The sequence below is a fragment of the Physeter macrocephalus genome, chromosome 5 (assembly GCF_002837175.3).
Source record: "Physeter macrocephalus isolate SW-GA chromosome 5, ASM283717v5, whole genome shotgun sequence".
Lineage (NCBI taxonomy): Eukaryota > Metazoa > Chordata > Mammalia > Artiodactyla > Physeteridae > Physeter > Physeter macrocephalus.
The window spans coordinates 3,182,868-3,200,287 of record NC_041218.1 but is presented as its reverse complement, the minus strand read 5'-3'; the positions used below and the strand labels follow the sequence as shown (position 1 = coordinate 3,200,287).

Below are 17,420 nucleotides of genomic sequence, written 5' to 3'. Positions count from 1 at the left end.
GAACCCGCGCCCCCTGCGTCGGCAGGCGGACTCTCAACCACTGCGCCGCCAGGGAAGCCCCTAAAAATTTTTTAGTTTTTAAAGTAAATTTATTTAGTTATTTTTGGCTCCGTTAGGTCTTCGTTGCTGCACGCGGGCTTTCTCTAGTTGCGATGAGCAGGGGGCTACCCTTCATTACGGTGCGTGGGCTTCTCATTGCGGTGGCTTCTCTTGTTGTGGAGCACAGGCTCTAGACCCGTGGGCTTCAGTAGTTGTGGCTCATGGGCTCTAGAACACAGGCTCAGTAGTTGTGCACGGGCTTAGTTGCTCTGCGGCATGTGGGAGGACCAGGGCTCGAACCCGTGTCCCCTGCATTGGCAGGCGGATTCTTAACCACTGTGCCACCAAGGAAGTCTAAGATCCCTAAAAATTTTTTAGTTTTTAAAGTAAATTTATTTAGTTATTTTTGGCTCCGTTAGGTCTTCGTTGCTGCATGCGGGCTTTCTCTAGTTGCGATGAGCAGGGGGCTACCCTTCATTATGGTGCGTGGGCTTCTCATTGCGGTGGCTTCTCTTGTTGTGGAGCACAGGCTCTAGACCCGTGGGCTTCAGTAGTTGTGGCTCATGGGCTCTAGAACACAGGCTCAGTAGTTGTGCACGGGCTTAGTTGCTCTGCGGCATGTGGGAGGACCAGGGCTCGAACCCGTGTCCCCTGCATTGGCAGGCGGATTCTTAACCACTGTGCCACCAAGGAAGTCTAAGATTTTTCTTGTTTCTTGAAGAGGGTCTGTATTGCTATGAACTTCCAAGAACTGCTTTTGCTGCATCTCACAGATTTTGTATGGTTGTGTTTTCATTGTCATTTGTCTCGAGGTATTTTTAAATTTACTTCTTGATTTCATCATTGACTCTGGTTTTTTAGTAACATGTTGCTTAGTCTCCATGTAATCGTTTTTTTTTTCTTGTTTTTCTGTGGTCGATTTCTAGTTTCATGCAACTGTGGTCAGAAAAGATGCTGAAATAATCTCTATACTCTTAAATTTGTTGAGGCTTGTTTTGTGCCCTAGTATGTGGTCAATCCTGGAGAATGTTTCATGTGCACTTGAAAAGAATGTGTATGCTGGGTTTTTTTTGTTGTTGTTGTTGTTGTTTTTTAATCTAATGTCCTGAAAATATCATTAGTCTAACTGTTCTATTGTATCCTTTAGGGTCTCTGTTGCCTTACTGATTTTCTGTCTAGAAGGTCTGCCCACTGATGTGAGTGGGGTGTTAAATTCTCCTGCTGTTATTGTATTCCTGTCAATTTCACCCTTTGTTAGTATTTGTTTTATGTATCTGGGTGCTCCCATATGAGGTGCATATATGTTGATGAGTGTAATATCCTCTTCTTGTATTGACCCTTTTTATCATCATATAGTGTCCTTTATCTTTATAGCCTTTGTTTTAAAGTTTATTTTGTCTGATATGAGTATGGCTACCCTTGCTTTCTTGTCCTTTCATGCAATGACAAGACATCTTTTTCCAACCCCTCGCTTTCAGTCTGTGTCCTTTGCCCTATAGTGGGTCTCTTGTAGGCAGCATATTGTAGGCTCATGTTTCTTTTTTATCCAGTCTGCCACTGTGTCTTTTGATTGGCGCATTTAGTCCATTGACATTTAAGGTAATTATCGATATGTATTTATTGCCATTTTAAACCTTGTTTTCGAATTGATTTTGTATTTCTTCTTTGTTCTTTTCCTTTTGAGTTTGATCTTCTTTTGTATTATGCTTGTGTTCTCTTCTTTGGTTTTTGTGAATCTATTATATGTTTTTGATTTGCGGCTACCCTGTTTTTCAAGTATGTTAACCCCTTCCAATATCTATTTGCTTTAGACTGGTAGTCACATAGGCTCAAACACATTCTGAAAAAATATATATGTACATTTTCTTACTCTCCTTCCCCACATTTTATGATTTTGATGTCCTCGTCTACATCTGCATGCCTATCCTTTTGCTGTTCATTGTGGTTGTCATTGCTTTCACAGAAATCTTATTTTTAAATTTTTTAAAAATCTGTGTACTGGCTTATTTAAGTGATTTACTTTCCAATTGTGATTTTCTCTTTCCTATAGATTCTTGCTTCTTTTCTATTTAGAGAAGACCTTTCAATGTGCGTGGGCTTCTCATTGCGGTGGCTTCTCTTGTTGTGGAGCACAGGCTCTAGACCCGTGGGCTTCAGTAGTTGTGGCTCATGGGCTCTAGAACACAGGCTCAGTAGTTGTGCACGGGCTTAGTTGCTCTGCGGCATGTGGGAGGACCAGGGCTCGAACCCGTGTCCCCTGCATTGGCAGGCGGATTCTTAACCACTGTGCCACCAAGGAAGTCTAAGATTTTTCTTGTTTCTTGAAGAGGGTCTGTATTGCTATGAACTTCCAAGAACTGCTTTTGCTGCATCTCACAGATTTTGTATGGTTGTGTTTTCATTGTCATTTGTCTCGAGGTATTTTTAAATTTACTTCTTGATTTCATCATTGACTCTGGTTTTTTAGTAACATGTTGCTTAGTCTCCATGTAATCGTTTTTTTTTTCTTGTTTTTCTGTGGTCGATTTCTAGTTTCATGCAACTGTGGTCAGAAAAGATGCTGAAATAATCTCTATACTCTTAAATTTGTTGAGGCTTGTTTTGTGCCCTAGTATGTGGTCAATCCTGGAGAATGTTTCATGTGCACTTGAAAAGAATGTGTATGCTGGGTTTTTTTTGTTGTTGTTGTTGTTGTTTTTTAATCTAATGTCCTGAAAATATCATTAGTCTAACTGTTCTATTGTATCCTTTAGGGTCTCTGTTGCCTTACTGATTTTCTGTCTAGAAGGTCTGCCCACTGATGTGAGTGGGGTGTTAAATTCTCCTGCTGTTATTGTATTCCTGTCAATTTCACCCTTTGTTAGTATTTGTTTTATGTATCTGGGTGCTCCCATATGAGGTGCATATATGTTGATGAGTGTAATATCCTCTTCTTGTATTGACCCTTTTTATCATCATATAGTGTCCTTTATCTTTATAGCCTTTGTTTTAAAGTTTATTTTGTCTGATATGAGTATGGCTACCCTTGCTTTCTTGTCCTTTCATGCAATGACAAGACATCTTTTTCCAACCCCTCGCTTTCAGTCTGTGTCCTTTGCCCTATAGTGGGTCTCTTGTAGGCAGCATATTGTAGGCTCATGTTTCTTTTTTATCCAGTCTGCCACTGTGTCTTTTGATTGGCGCATTTAGTCCATTGACATTTAAGGTAATTATCGATATGTATTTATTGCCATTTTAAACCTTGTTTTCGAATTGATTTTGTATTTCTTCTTTGTTCTTTTCCTTTTGAGTTTGATCTTCTTTTGTATTATGCTTGTGTTCTCTTCTTTGGTTTTTGTGAATCTATTATATGTTTTTGATTTGCGGCTACCCTGTTTTTCAAGTATGTTAACCCCTTCCAATATCTATTTGCTTTAGACTGGTAGTCACATAGGCTCAAACACATTCTGAAAAAATATATATGTACATTTTCTTACTCTCCTTCCCCACATTTTATGATTTTGATGTCCTCGTCTACATCTGCATGCCTATCCTTTTGCTGTTCATTGTGGTTGTCATTGCTTTCACAGAAATCTTATTTTTAAATTTTTTAAAAATCTGTGTACTGGCTTATTTAAGTGATTTACTTTCCAATTGTGATTTTCTCTTTCCTATAGATTCTTGCTTCTTTTCTATTTAGAGAAGACCTTTCAATATTTCCTTTAGGACAGGTTTAGTATTGCTGTATTCTTTTAGTTTTTGCTTGTCTGAGAAATTCTTTCTCTCTCCTATTCTAAATGATGATCTTGCTGGGTAGAGTATCCTAAGTTGCAGATTTTTCCCTTTCAGGACTTTGAATATATCTTCCCTCTCCCTTCTGGCTTGTAATGTGTCTATAGAGAAATCAGCTGATAGCCTTATGGGGTTCCCTTGTCATTAACTCTTTGTTTTTCTCTTGCTGCCTTTAGAGACCTTTCTTGAACTTTTGCCATTTTAATTCTGTCTTGGTGTAGGTCTGTTTGGGTTCATCTTGTTTGGGACCTCTGTGCTTCCTGTATGTGGATATCTGTTTCCTTCTTTAGGTTTGGGAAGTTTTCAGCCATAATTTCTTCAAATACATTTTCGGTCCCCTTTTCTCTTTCTTCTCCTTCTGGGATCCCTCTTATGTGTAGATTGGCACACTTTATATTATCCCATAGGTCTCTTATATTGCTTTCATTTGGCTTTCTGTCTGCTGTCTGATTAGGTGATTTCCATTATTCTGTCTTCCAGATCACTTATTCATTCGTCATTATTCACTCTGCCTTTTATTGCCTTAAGCTTAGCTTTCATCCTGGCAAATGAGTTTTCTAATTTGTTTTTGGTTTCTCTTTATAGTTTCCAGTTCCTTGATAACAGTAATCTGCATCTCTATCAATAGCCCTTCTTAATTCCTTTAGTATTTTCATTATCTCCTTTGTGAATTTGGTGTCTGTTAGATTGAAGAGGTCTGTTTCATTGTTCTTTCAGGGGAATTCTCTTGACCTTTTAACTGGGAGCGATTCCTCTGCTTCTTCATTTTATTTATGCTTCTCTATGAGTTTAGGAGAAACAATTATCTACTGTGGTCTTGGAGGGCTATTTTTATGCGGGAGTCCCTGTGTAGCTTGCATAGGTTTAATATTTTTGGTGCGAGGGCTGTTTTGAGTACGGATGCCTGCCGCCTCTTTCCTCAGTGTGTCCTGGCCGTTATCCCCCTGAAAAGGGGTGTGACTGGTGTGGTGGTGACCAGAGCCCGCCCAGATGTTGAGCGGGGCCTCCTCTTTGCTGTGTGGTTGTCACTGCCCTGTTGGGGGCAGTGTCTGCTCCCCAGCTGCTGGAGCAGAAGCCCCTGGACCCGTTTTCCAGCTGCGGTGTGGGGTAGGCAGGATTGGAGCGCGCTCCCACTGGGAGAGGAGCCACCGAGTATTCCCCCGCTGGAGCAGTCCCCGTGTGCACAGCACACTGCCTGGTCTCACCTGTCATCCATTCGTGGGCTCCCCAAATGCGCTGTTATTGGCACTCCTCTCGGCCTCGCCTCCATGGTGGGGATGCAGGCAGTTGGCCCTGGTGTCCCTCAGGCACTGTGTTCACAAAACCACCAGTGCAGGTCCACCGAAGTCGGGTACCAGGGCTGCAGTAGTTTCGCACCTAGACCTGCGGTGGGAGCTACGGAAGCAGCCCAGACCCCGGCCCCGCCCCACGTGTGCACCCACACAGAGCCCACAGCTGCTAAGGCCAGGCCTGTCCCAGCCACGGAAGCACCCGTTGTCCACCCAGCACTGAGTTTGCAAAGCTGGCGGCAGTGGCACAGATCTGTGGATTGTACAGCCACAGGGAGAGGGCTCTGATTTCAGCCCCGCCTCGGCGTGTGGACAGCCCACTGGCTCTTACGCGTGCTCCCAGAGCTGGTGAAGGCAGCGCCGTGTCAGCTGAGAGCGCGGAGAAAGAGGCCGCTCTGGGGGGCCCACCGCTCTCTTTGCGCACATGTTATTGGGGTTCCAACGGTGGTGCGAGCTGGCTGTGAGCGCACAGAGTGAGGCTGCTCTGGCGGGCCCCACCCTTCCCTCCACGTGTGCCCCTTAACAATGGCGCTTCGCTTCTATGGCGGGTTGGGCTTCTTCCGCGCAGCCCATACTGCACTCCAGCCCCTTCAGGCTGTGTCCGTGCAGCCAACCCCAGTCCTCTCCCCTGGTCTGTCCTCTGAAGCCTGAGTTTCAGCCCCCAAACCCCGCATGCACCAGCAGGCGTGTGTTTCAGGCTGGGGGCTGCAGGGAGGTGGCACAGACCCTCTGGGCTGGTCTCTCTCTCTTCTGCCTGCCGCACACCGGCTGCCTCACTCTCCTCTGAGCCCCTGAAGCCCCCTTTCTGTCCCGGCTGATCTCCCCGTGAGCGAGGGTCTTCCCAGGGTGCGGGAACCTTTCCTCTTTTGCAGCTCCCTCCCAAGGGCACAGGTCCCATCCTGCTTCCTTTTTTCCCTTCATCCTGCGGGGTTACATGGAGATCTTCCTTGCACTTCTGGGTGTCTGAGATTCTCTGCCAGGGCTCGGCAGGTGCTCTGTGAGAGCTGCTCCACGTGTGGATGTACTTCTGATGTATTTGTGGGAGGGGGCGAGCTCCATGTCTCTCTATTCCGCCATCTTGATTCTTGATTCAAAGGCCTGTGCTTTTGTCTGCACAGAGACACGGTCCTGGGCTTATCTGGATGTAGCATGTATGTCGTCTTCAGTGGCATTCACATTTCTTCTACCCTCATGTGCAAAGTGAGACGGGATACAGACGGCTCACGCTCCTCACAGGTGACCAGCTGCGCCCGGTCACCGAGCACTGAAAACGTGCCTGGCGCGAGAGGAGAGCTGAGCTGTCGATCTGTTTCGTGAATCTTAACTTAAAATTAACACCGGTGGGGGAGGGATAAATTGGGAGATTGGGATTGACATACACACACTACTATATATAAAATAGATAGTAAGAACCTACTGTACGGCACAGAGAACTCCACTCAGTACTCTGTAATGACCTGTATGGGAAAAGAATCTAAAAAAGAGTGGATATGTGTATATGTATAACTGATTCACTTTGCTGTACACCTGAAACTAACATGACATTGTAAATCAACTACGCTCCAATAAAAATTAATTTTAAAAAGTTGGCACTAACTCAGTTACTGGAAAACACCTTACCCTTAGAATAACTTGGGTATATATATCTTTTTAAACTGTAAGTGGTATGAAATATAAAAAAAGAAGAGTAAAACTCAATTAAGACTATTACTTGTAAATGAAACAATATTTTAGATATATTAAATAAAGTTTTAGAAACTAAATCTAAAAGCTTTTTTACTGTGGCTACCAGAAACTTTAAAATTACGTATGTGGTTTGCATTTGTATTAAAAAACCTTGAGCCAGACGAAAACAACAGGACTAAGTGAGACTTCTTTTCCTAGGAGAAATAATTTTCTAACCTAGTCAACTTCTCTAAGAAGTTGATTTACTTTATTCTTAGACGTTCACATATAACTTCCTCTGAGCCACCAAATCAATGCCTAGCAGCTGTGCAAGCCAGTTGGCTGCAGACAGCTCCTGGAGTTTTTAAGGAATATTCTTGGCAGCTTTTGAAAAAAACACTCACTGAAAGGTTAATCAAGTCAGTCATACTTGCATGTTTGTTAAACAAACCCCGTCTCCACTGAAGACTGAACAGATGCATATACTCTACCCAGAAGGCCTTTATTCCATCATTATCTTCACTTTTCTTCAAGGGTGTAAGAAGGAGGGCCATATTCTGAATGCTTTGCGATCAAGATTTTGTTCCTACTTATGACTCTTCTGTACTTCTGGGATTTTACAGATTCTAAATTATTGCATATCAACACTCATTCCACCTGTTGTACGTGAGGAGAAAAGGTCAGTTCTGCAGGTAAGTATCCCTAAGTTTGCTTAGGTATAAAAGTATGAGCTAAAAACGTACACAGTTTGAGATACAGTTTGTTAAAAATACAAGTGCGTGCCAGCACGTGGTACATCTGAACAAACCTGTTCGGGGGTATTTTAAGGAGCTCAACAGATAAATGTCTCCAGTAGACAATCATCAGCCTATCACTCAATCACTCGTGTTGAGAGAGTGAAGGTGTACCCACACGGCAGCAGCTGGGTCACTGGGAAGTTGCCACAGGTCGAGGCTTTTGAGACGGCACAGGTAAGGCTGAAGGTGTTGAGCCCCACTTTAAAATTGTGAAGTCGTGGGCGATTCCCTTCCCCTTGGTAGGAGTAACCCCATGCGGTTCCACCCTCAGAGTTGGGAGAACACCTAAAGTAATGACGTCTTCAATGTGTGTAACCAACGTCAGAGCCTTACGGGAATGCTGAGAATTCCTGGGATGGGGAGTTCACTAACTCTTTTAATACAGGTGCTCCACTTAAACTGTGTTTGAGAATTAAACTGTAGAGACTGTGCAATTGGCGAGTAGACTTTGGAGCAGATCACAACTCCTTCTAGGAAGACATCTCAGACGTTGCTCTGGAGGCAAATCCAGTGTTTGAGGAACACACCTGATGAGCGGTGACGTGAGGACAGTGCTGAACCTCTGTGACAGTATCGTTCTTGACTATATTAATAAATGTATATTATATATTCATGTTAGTAATTACTGATAAGATGGTAGGCTAAATGTATATTATATATTCATGTTAGTAATTACTGATAAGATGGTAGGCGCCAGTATGCTTCTGTACCTACAACCCAACAGGATGTGTATTAGAACCACACCTGGAATAGAAGCAGGATATATATATGGGTTTTTGTGGTATTAATGATTCTGGCTGGTTGGTGCCTGCCTGTTTCTAGTAATTGCTAAATATTCTGAATATGCCTCTGCCCAGGAATTTATTTATTACCTTGACAGAAAATGGCTACCTTCCAGAAATTATTTCTTCAGGAGAAAATTTACTAGAAAATATTTTTGCCTTGAAATTACTTAAAATGTGATCCAGTTTAATGCAAATCATACAAATTATACAAAAAAATGTAAAACAACAAAGGACCACTCAATTCTAAGTTCAAAAGTACATTTATTTAAAATGTGGGCAAGATATCAATATAAAAGAAAAGAGTGTAAGAAATAAAAATAAAAGTACAAAACATTTCAAATCTTTAACATCCATACTTTAGAGATAGCAAGGTCTTTATTTACACCATTTTATTTGCAGCTAAAGTTCCATTAACAACAGTGTTGTGAAAACATTTAAAAACCCGGCAAATGAATCATAAAACCTGACGTGGGCTCTTAAAGTCATATAATACAAAACATAATTTATGTTTCCTCAGAATAAAATTGCACATCTTAATAAGATGCAGTATATTTAATATATTTGTCTTCCTGCTTTACAATGCTTGTCCCCGAAGAAAGCAGCTGGAAAACAAGGGCGTCTGAAGGGAGCAGGGGCTGCTCCATCCGGCAGCTGACACAGCCAGACCCGTGCACCGGGCTCCAGTCACCAGCGCAGATGTGTCAGTTAAATTTATATGTAAGCTCGTTGAGGAAAACAACTGCCAAACAACGCAAACTAGAGACAGCATCCACTACAGGCCGCACGCCGAGGTGGTGAGCTTTGGGCGCCCAAGCCCTCGCCAACCCCTGCACCTCTGAACCATCCACCCGGGGCTCCAGCTGTCCTGGGGCAGAATGACTCGGGCTCCTTCAGATGCAAGAAAAGGGACCCTGAGGTGACACCCACCAACCACCCAAAGGTAGGAAAAAACCCAGAGATAGATATAAGAATGGAAGGGCTCTTTTATCACCAGCTCTGGCAAAAATGTCCTCATTCATGGAGCTACGGGGCCCACACAGCTGACGTCGAGGATGCGCGGGGGTCCGCAGCGCACATCTCAAAGGATATGACTCGTAGTCCAGTGTCTGTGTGAGCACTCCAGTTAGAACGAACTCTGCGTTATGGACATCTGAGAGGAATGAAAACAAAAACGGCTGAAGAAATGCACTGCTGTGTGTGTACCTACACACTCTGAATACAGAGCAAGAGGAGGAAGAAACCATACCTATTCCTCTGGCAAAATATTCTCGACACAAGTGAAGGTCATTTTCACAGGATATCAAAATTATTTCTGACAAACTCTAATGAAAAGAAAATTACTGGTTACTAAACAATGGATCTTATACATGACGATGAATTCAATAGCGTATTTTACTTCTGTCCACCTTATTTTGCTTATGTTCCATGAGTTTCCGGAAAGATGGTTGTTTAGACAGTACTTTCCCTCCTGCACATTCCACGATCGCTTTCATAGTTGAAAGACTCGGGCAGATTCCAGGAGTGATGTAGAAATATTTCGCCTAAAAATAAAATGAAAATATGTGTATTATGTTTTTTAAATTGAATTTTTAGTGTACGTAATTTCTCATTCTACCCCGAGATTTTGGACACAATGTCTAATTTCATGGGGACACACGTACTACCCCTGCTGGCCCCCAGTCTGAATCCAGGTGTGTAAATTCGGAAGTAACTTCAGCACTTTCATATTGTTAGGTGTGACCTATGCTTATCAACAGCAACTAGAACCTATGTTCCTAAAAGACATGAAGTACTCTGCAATGAAAGCAAGAATAGGAACATTCTTCTCAATTTCTATAAAATTCTAAACTGTAAAGCTCAAACAGAATAGGAAATGATTTTGCTGGTTAAAATTTTCTAACAAACACCCTTGCTCCTAAGTGTACCAAAAATACTATTTTGTTTCAAACTCCTCAAATATTTAGAAAAATCGGACTATCTTAGGTAAAATACTCAGTATTGCAAATCATTTCTGATTCCTAAATTGGCTCCTTAAGAACGGTAAAAAAATGATTATCTTAATTTACTGAGCCACTGTTTGTTTGACACAAAGACAATTTTCCAGTGTTCTTTCTTATCTAACAAATATTTAAATATTCTAGTCTAGAATTATTAGGCACAGATTCAATTAATATGTTCCCAAGAATGGTCTCCATTCTCTAGCTGAGTATACATTTAATGAGAATAGTATTAAGTAATGTAAGTTGTTAAAAGCAAAAACATCAATTTAAATGTCTACCTATTTACACATAACTCTTTGAACCGGGTATCTGTAATGCATATCTCTAGTCTATTTATTTAACTTTGTATGGGATTCTTTTAGCTATGATAAACAGCAGGACTCTGCAGGTGCCAAAGACCTCCAGAAACACCCCGCCGGAGGAGGACTGCCATGCAGTGGGGACGGTGTGTGTGGGGGGGGCCTGGCTCCCCGGAGGCCCCCGCTGTCGCCCACAGCTGCAGCAGCTGTCGTGTCGGGGACCTTATCTGACCTCCCCCTCCAACAGTACCTTAAAGAGCGGAGACACGCGTGCCCTCCTCAAGGACTCTTCCAGACTGAAGGAGAAAAGCACCTCAGCCTCGGCATCTCGGAGAAGGTAGTTTTGCTCATCTGGAAAAGAGAACAGCACCGTCCGAACAGTGCACGGCACCCGGATTCACCGTGCCACCCGCTCCAGGCTGCCCCCAGTCAGGTGCGTGTGGTTCACGGCTCACATTTACCTGTGAACAAAAGCCTCACCTGTTATATTTGTCCATTACTTTTCTCCTGAAAACAGCCAGGCCGAAGACACTGTCCCTCCTCGGTCAGTGTTTCTTAGCATTCTGAAAAAACTGGACTGAGAGCCCTGGCCCCTCCACACCCCTCAGCTGTAATCTCACACGGTCCCAGGGCGCTCACAGGGCTCCAAGCCCACAGACCCAGGGGAAGAGCTCCAGTCCTGGAGGGAGAGCCGAGAACTGTCATCGTGTCGTGTGTAGGGACCACGGTGACTCCAGAGCCATTAGACTCAATTAGCTGAGATTTACCAAAAACACGTTCCTTTTAAATCTATGAATATGTATGGCAATTTATAAAGAATGGTTTTACCAAATTTTGAAGATTTAAGAATTTTTAAGAAATATCTAATTTGTCAAAAGGTAAAGATCACAAAATAGTTTAATCTTCTTTTCATCATAATAACCAAACTGTGTAACACAGCCCAAAGCAGGGAGAGTCTAGGGTCAGGGTCAGGCGGAGGACACACGTTGTAGGCCACATATTTTTTTGTGTGATGTGCCCTTCTTTTTCTGAAACAATGCCTTAAAAATGTAAAAACCATTCTGAGCTCAAGGACCACGGGGCAAGAGCAATCATGTCACTGAAGAAATGCTGAAATTTAACAACTGCTCGAAATACAAAATGGATCAGCCATCAGCAGATAAACAAGGCACTATACTGGTTTAGGTGGAAGACGAGAAGAATTTCTAAAAAAAATGATGAATTAAAAAATGAACAAAAATGTACTCTCATGCATGAAGTGATATATTTGTTTTGTTTAAAATATTTATTTAGAGTGTGCCAGGTCTTAGTTGCAGCATGCAGGATTTTTTTTTTTTTTTTTTTTTTTAGGGATCTAGTTCCCTGACCAGGGATGGCACCTGGGCCCCCTGCATTGGGAGCACGGAGTCTTAACCACTGGACGGCCAGGGAAGTCCCTGAAGTGATATGTAAGTGTCCACGGCAAAATCAAGGTTGATATATGCCTTCTGGAGAACTATGAGGGGGTACCAAGAAGTAGTTAATATTTATGATAAGAGACGATGACACTGAAATATAACAAAGTAGCTAAAACAATCCTGTCCAAGGAGATGCTGACATTTTGGTTTTCTAAAAGGAGCAGCAGAGTTACATTAACTTGCTAAGAATCCGTAGAAAGAGTCAACCTGAAAATTAAACTTTTCACAGCAGCACAAAGGACACGCGTCTTCCAGAAAGATTATAAAATTGGTGTCTCAAATTACAGAAATTAAATACAAAATTCCAAAATTATCCCCTACCACTTCTTGAGCAATCCAGTTTTAGAGCTGTCAGGCCCCGAGGGGCGTCACAGCCCAGTGAGAGGGGCTGCACTGCCGGGGGCAGCGGTGGTCGATGGGGTGCTGACTACATACAGTGCGGCTTATCAAGTAAGTTAACAAGTTCATTAGGACCCTGGAAGCCGGGCTTCTCACTGCTGTTGGAGAAAGGGTTACAGACAACAGGAGGGAGGAAACGAGGACCAACCCCATGCTGGCAGACTGGCATCGGACAGACAGACACAGGAAGTGGGAAGCGGGTTCAGCAGGAGCAACACCCAAGGGCCACGAGCACCGTCCATCCACCCCCAGCTTTACACTGAACGGACTCGGGGATCCTCGGGAAAACGCTGGTGCGGAACCAGGGCAGAGAAGCGTTAAGAGGAGCCCAGAACATTCTTGTTTTGCCAAGAGCTACCACGTGGTCAACCCAACAGGAGAGGTGGACAGGACACGGAAGCCAGCCTGAGCGGCAACCCCTGGTCACAGTGGGGACGATATGGGGGTCGGTGACGACAAGACGATAACAAGGAGATAGGAGAGCGCGTGGGAAATAAATCAAAAGTCTGACAGGGAACAGCAGTATCTGCAAAGTTTCAAAGTGCTTCCCATAAATGACTCGTCAAGAAGCCTGGCTGAGGAGGGAGAGAGAAGATGGCGAAAGAGTAAGACGCGGAGATCACCTTCCTCCTCACAGATACATCAGAAATACATCTACACGTGGAACTGCTCCTACAGAACACCCATCGAACGCTGGCAAAAGACCTCAGACCTCCCAAAAGGCAAGAAACTCCCCACGTACCTGGGTAGGGCAAAAGAAAAAAGAATAAACAGAGACAAAAGAATAGGGACAGGACCTGCACCAGCAGGAGGGAGCCATGAAGGAGGAAAGCTTTCCACACACTAGAAGCCCCTTCGCGGGTGGAGACTGCAGGTGGCGGAGGGGGGAAGCTTTGGAGCCGCGGAGGAGAGCGCAGCCACAGGGTGCGGAGGGCAAAGCGGCCGCACAGAGGATCGGTGCCGACCGGCACTCACCAGCCTGAGAGGCTCATCTGCTCACCGGCCGGGGCGGGCGGGGGCTGGGAGCTGAGCCTCGGGCTTCGGAGGTCGGATCCCAGGGAGAGCACTGGGGTTGGCGGCGGGGACACAGCCTGAAGGGGCTAGTGCGCCACGGCTGGCCGGGAGGGAGTCCGGAAGAAGTCTGGAGCTGCCGAAGAGGCAAGAGACCTTTTCTTTCCTCTTTGCTTCCTGGTGCGCGAGGAGAGGGGTTTAAGCGCGCCGCGTAAAGGAGCTCCAGAAACGGGCGCGGAGCTGCCGAAGAAACAGGAGACCTTTCTCTTGCCTCTTTGCTTCCTGGGGCGCGAGGAGGGGGGATTAAGGGCACCGCATAAAGGAGCTCCAGAAACGGGCGCGAGCCACGGCTGTCGGCGCGGACAGCAGAGACGGGCGTGGGACGCTAGGGTTGCTGCTGCCGCAGCCAAGAGGCCTGTGTGCAAGCACAGGTCACTCTCCACACCGCCCCTCCCGGGAGCTCGAGCAGCCCGCCACTGCCGGCGTCCCGGGATCCAGGGACAGCTTCCCGGGAGAACGCGTGGCGCGCCTCGGGCCGGTGCAGCGTCACGCCGGCCCCTGCCGCCGCAGGCTCGCCCCGCATCCGTGCCCCTCCCTGCCCCCGGCCTGTGCCAGAGCCCCTGAATCAGCTCCTCCTTTAACCCCGTCCTGTCTGAGCGAAGGGCAGACGCCCTTGGACGACCTACACGCAGAGGCGGGGCCAAGTCCAAAGCTGAACCCCAGGAGCTGTGCGAACAAAGAGGAGAGGGGGAGGTTTTTCCCAGCAGCCTCAGAAGCAGCGGATTAAAGCTTCACAATCAACTTGAGGTGCCCTGCATCTGTGGAAAACCTGAATAGACAGCGAAATATCCCAAGTTGAGGAGGTGGACTTTGGGAGCAAGATATACTATTATTTTCCCCTTTTTTCTTTTTGTGAGTGTGTAGGCGTGTGCTGCGGTGTGAGATTTTGTCTGTATAGCTTTGCTTTCACCATTTGTCCTAGACCGACCCTTTTTTTTTTAAATAAAATTTTTCTTAATAATTATTTTTTATTTTAATAACTATACTTTATCCTACTTTATTTTCTCTTCCTTTCTTCCTTCCCTCCTTCCCTCCTCCCTTTCTTTCCTTTCTATTTTTTCTCCCTTTTATTTTGAGCTGTGTGTAGCTTTGCTTTCACCATTTGTCCTAGGGTTAGACCGACCCTTTTTTTTTTAAATAAAATTTTTCTTAATAATTTTTATTTTAATAACTATACTTTATCCTACTTTATTTTCTCTTCTTCCTTTCTTCCTTCCCTCCTTCCCTCCTCCCTTTCTTTCCTTTCTATTTTTTCTCCCTTTTATTTTGAGCTGTGTGGATTAAAGGCTCTTGGCGCTCCAGCCAGGCGTCACGGCTGTGTCTCTGAGGTGGGAGAACCAACCTCAGGACACTGGTCCACAAGAGACCTCCCGGCTCCACGTAATATCAAACGGCGAAAATCTCCCAGAGATCTCCATCTCAACACCAAGACCCAGCTTCACTCAAGGACCAGCAACGAACAGTGCTGGACACTCTATGCCCAACAAATAGCAAGACAGGACTACAGCCCCATCCATTAGCAGAGAGGCTGCATAAAATCATAATAAGGCTACCAACATCCCCAAACACACCACCAGACGTGGACCTGCCCACCAGAAAGACAAGATCCACCCTCATCCACCAGAACAGAACCTTGGGTATGGCAATGACTTTTTAGATACAACACCAAAGGCAAGATCCATGAAACAAATAATTGAGAAACTAGACTTCATTAAAATTCAAAACCTCTGCTTGTGGAAGACCATGACAGTAGAAGGAGAAGACAAACCAGAGACTAAGAGACTATTTTCAAATGACAACTGATAAAGGACTGTTATCCAAAATACATAAAGAACTCTTAAAACTCAACAATGGGAAAATGAACAACCTAATTTAAAAATGGACAAAGGCCTGTGCAGACACCTCACCTAAAAGGATATACAGATGGCAAATACGTATATGCAAAGATGTTCATTATATGCCCCAAGGGAATCAAAAATTAAAACAATGAAATACTACTATTCATTTATTAGTACAAAACCCAAAACACTGACAATACCAAATACTGGCAAGAATGTGGAACAGCAGAAACTCACATTCCTTGCTGGTCGAAATTCAAAATGTTTGAATTCAGGTACTTTGGAAAACAGTTTGGCAGTTTCTTACAAAACTGAACATATTTTTACCATATAATCCAGTAGTTATGCTCCTTGGTATTTATCCAAATGTATTAAAAACTTATGTCCACACAAAAATTTGTGGAAGGTTGTTTAAGCAACTTTACTCATAAATGCCCAAACTTAGAAGCAACCAAGATATCTTTCAGTAGGTGAATGAATAAACTGTGATATACCCAGATAATGGAATATTAACCACTGCTAAAGAGAAATGAGTTATCAAGCCATGAGAAGACATGGAAGAATCTTAAATGCATATTACTAGGTGAAAGAAGCCAATACGAAAAAGCTTCTCACTGTATGATTCTAATTATATGACATTATTGAAAAGGCAAAACTACAGATAGTATAAACATCAGTGATTGTCAGGGGTTAGTGGAGAGAAAGAGGAATAGGCATAACATAGAGAATTTTTAGGACAATGAAACTATTCTGTATGATACTATAATGACAAATATGTGTCATTATACACTTGTTCAAACCCAGAGTGTACAACACTGAGAGACCCCTAATATAAACTATGGACTTTGTGGATGATAAGGATGCATCAGTGTAGGTTCATCAATTGTAACAAATGTACTGCTGTGGTGCAGAATGTTGATAATGGGGAAACTGTGTGTGTATAGGGGAAGCGGGAATATAGGAATTCCTTGGATCTTTCAGTCTATTTGGCTGTATACCCAAAACTGCTCTAAAAAATTATATTTTAAAAAAGTCATAGCAATGCCATCCTACTGTCCTAGTATTTAGTTGATGGAGACTGTCACTAACCCCAAAGAAAAATTTTAGATATTAATAAATCCCTAAGTGAAACTAATAATAAAACCTTTATTTGCAGATAATTGAGAAACTAAGAGTGTAAGACATATGCTAAGGACGACAGAAGTTGATACTTGCACAAAAATTCCTATGGTCCCTGTTTTTGTTCATTAATTCATGGCATATCTTTAAATTTATCTATTATAGTGTGAATAGAAAATGTATTTTCTAAGAGGGATTTTGGCCTTTATTTCTATAGTATCTGTGCTTTATGTAGAGAATTTTTTATCAGAATAATTATTTAATTAACCAACTAATCATCTCCCATTTGTATTTTTGTTGTGAAAGATAGTGGATTTTTAAAAATTTTAAATGTTATGGGTTTATATCTTAATTATAATTTCTTATATGCTTATAATATATAGAGGACTGTGGTGGTTAAAAATCCCTAGACATTATATATCTAAATGGACCTTATATATAAATTATGCTGACAAAATATATTAATTTCTTTAATATTTGCTAAATGATGATAGTCATTTTAAAGTTTGTCATGGTGCATGAGATTACCAGTCTATAATACTCTTGATAATCCATTACTCTAAAGAAATCCATTGAGAGGAAATCAAAAAATACTTAGAAACAAATGACGATGGAGACACGATGACCCAAAACCTATGGGATACAGCAAAAGCAGTTCTAAGAGGGAAGTTTATAGCAATACAATCCTACCTTAAGAAACAGGAAACATCTCGAATAAACAACCTAACCCTGCACCTAAAGCAATTAGAGAAAGAAGAACAAAAAACACCCAGAGTTAGCAGAAGGAAAGAAACCATAAAGATCAGATCAGAAATAAATGAAAAAGAAATGAAGGAAACAATAGCAAAGATCAATAAAACTAAAAGCTGGTTCTTTGAGAAGATAAATAAA

At 43.2% G+C, this 17,420-nt stretch overlaps 1 protein-coding gene and 1 long non-coding RNA gene across 11 annotated transcripts in view; one reads left to right on the top strand and one right to left on the bottom strand.

Moving 5' to 3' along the window:
• LOC102975624 (uncharacterized) overlaps positions 1 to 17,420 on the top strand; it is a 46,454-nt gene that overhangs the window by 7,524 nt on the left and 21,510 nt on the right. Inside the window, exons 3-5 of the long non-coding RNA XR_003679669.2 lie at positions 7,388 to 9,286; positions 10,893 to 11,078; positions 11,996 to 12,093. This is a non-coding gene — a long non-coding RNA (uncharacterized lncRNA). The remainder of the gene's footprint in view (positions 1 to 7,387; positions 9,287 to 10,892; positions 11,079 to 11,995; positions 12,094 to 17,420) is intronic.
• Positions 8,951 to 17,420, bottom strand: part of PAXIP1 (PAX interacting protein 1) — a 56,051-nt gene continuing 47,581 nt past the window's right edge. For 6 of the 10 annotated variants that reach the window (XM_028489525.2, XM_055084727.1, XM_028489526.2 and 3 more), the window contains 3 exons: positions 10,896 to 10,996; positions 9,753 to 9,887; positions 9,215 to 9,668 (listed from right to left, as the gene is read on the bottom strand). In XM_028489525.2, coding sequence (XP_028345326.1) covers positions 9,237 to 9,668; positions 9,753 to 9,887; positions 10,896 to 10,996 — 668 coding nt within the window. In that variant the 3' untranslated portion in view covers positions 9,215 to 9,236. Of the gene's footprint in view, positions 9,065 to 9,214; positions 9,669 to 9,752; positions 9,888 to 10,895; positions 10,997 to 17,420 lie in introns of those variants that run through there. The other 4 variants (XM_024131852.3, XM_055084731.1, XM_055084729.1 and 1 more) reach the window with 3 other exon arrangements.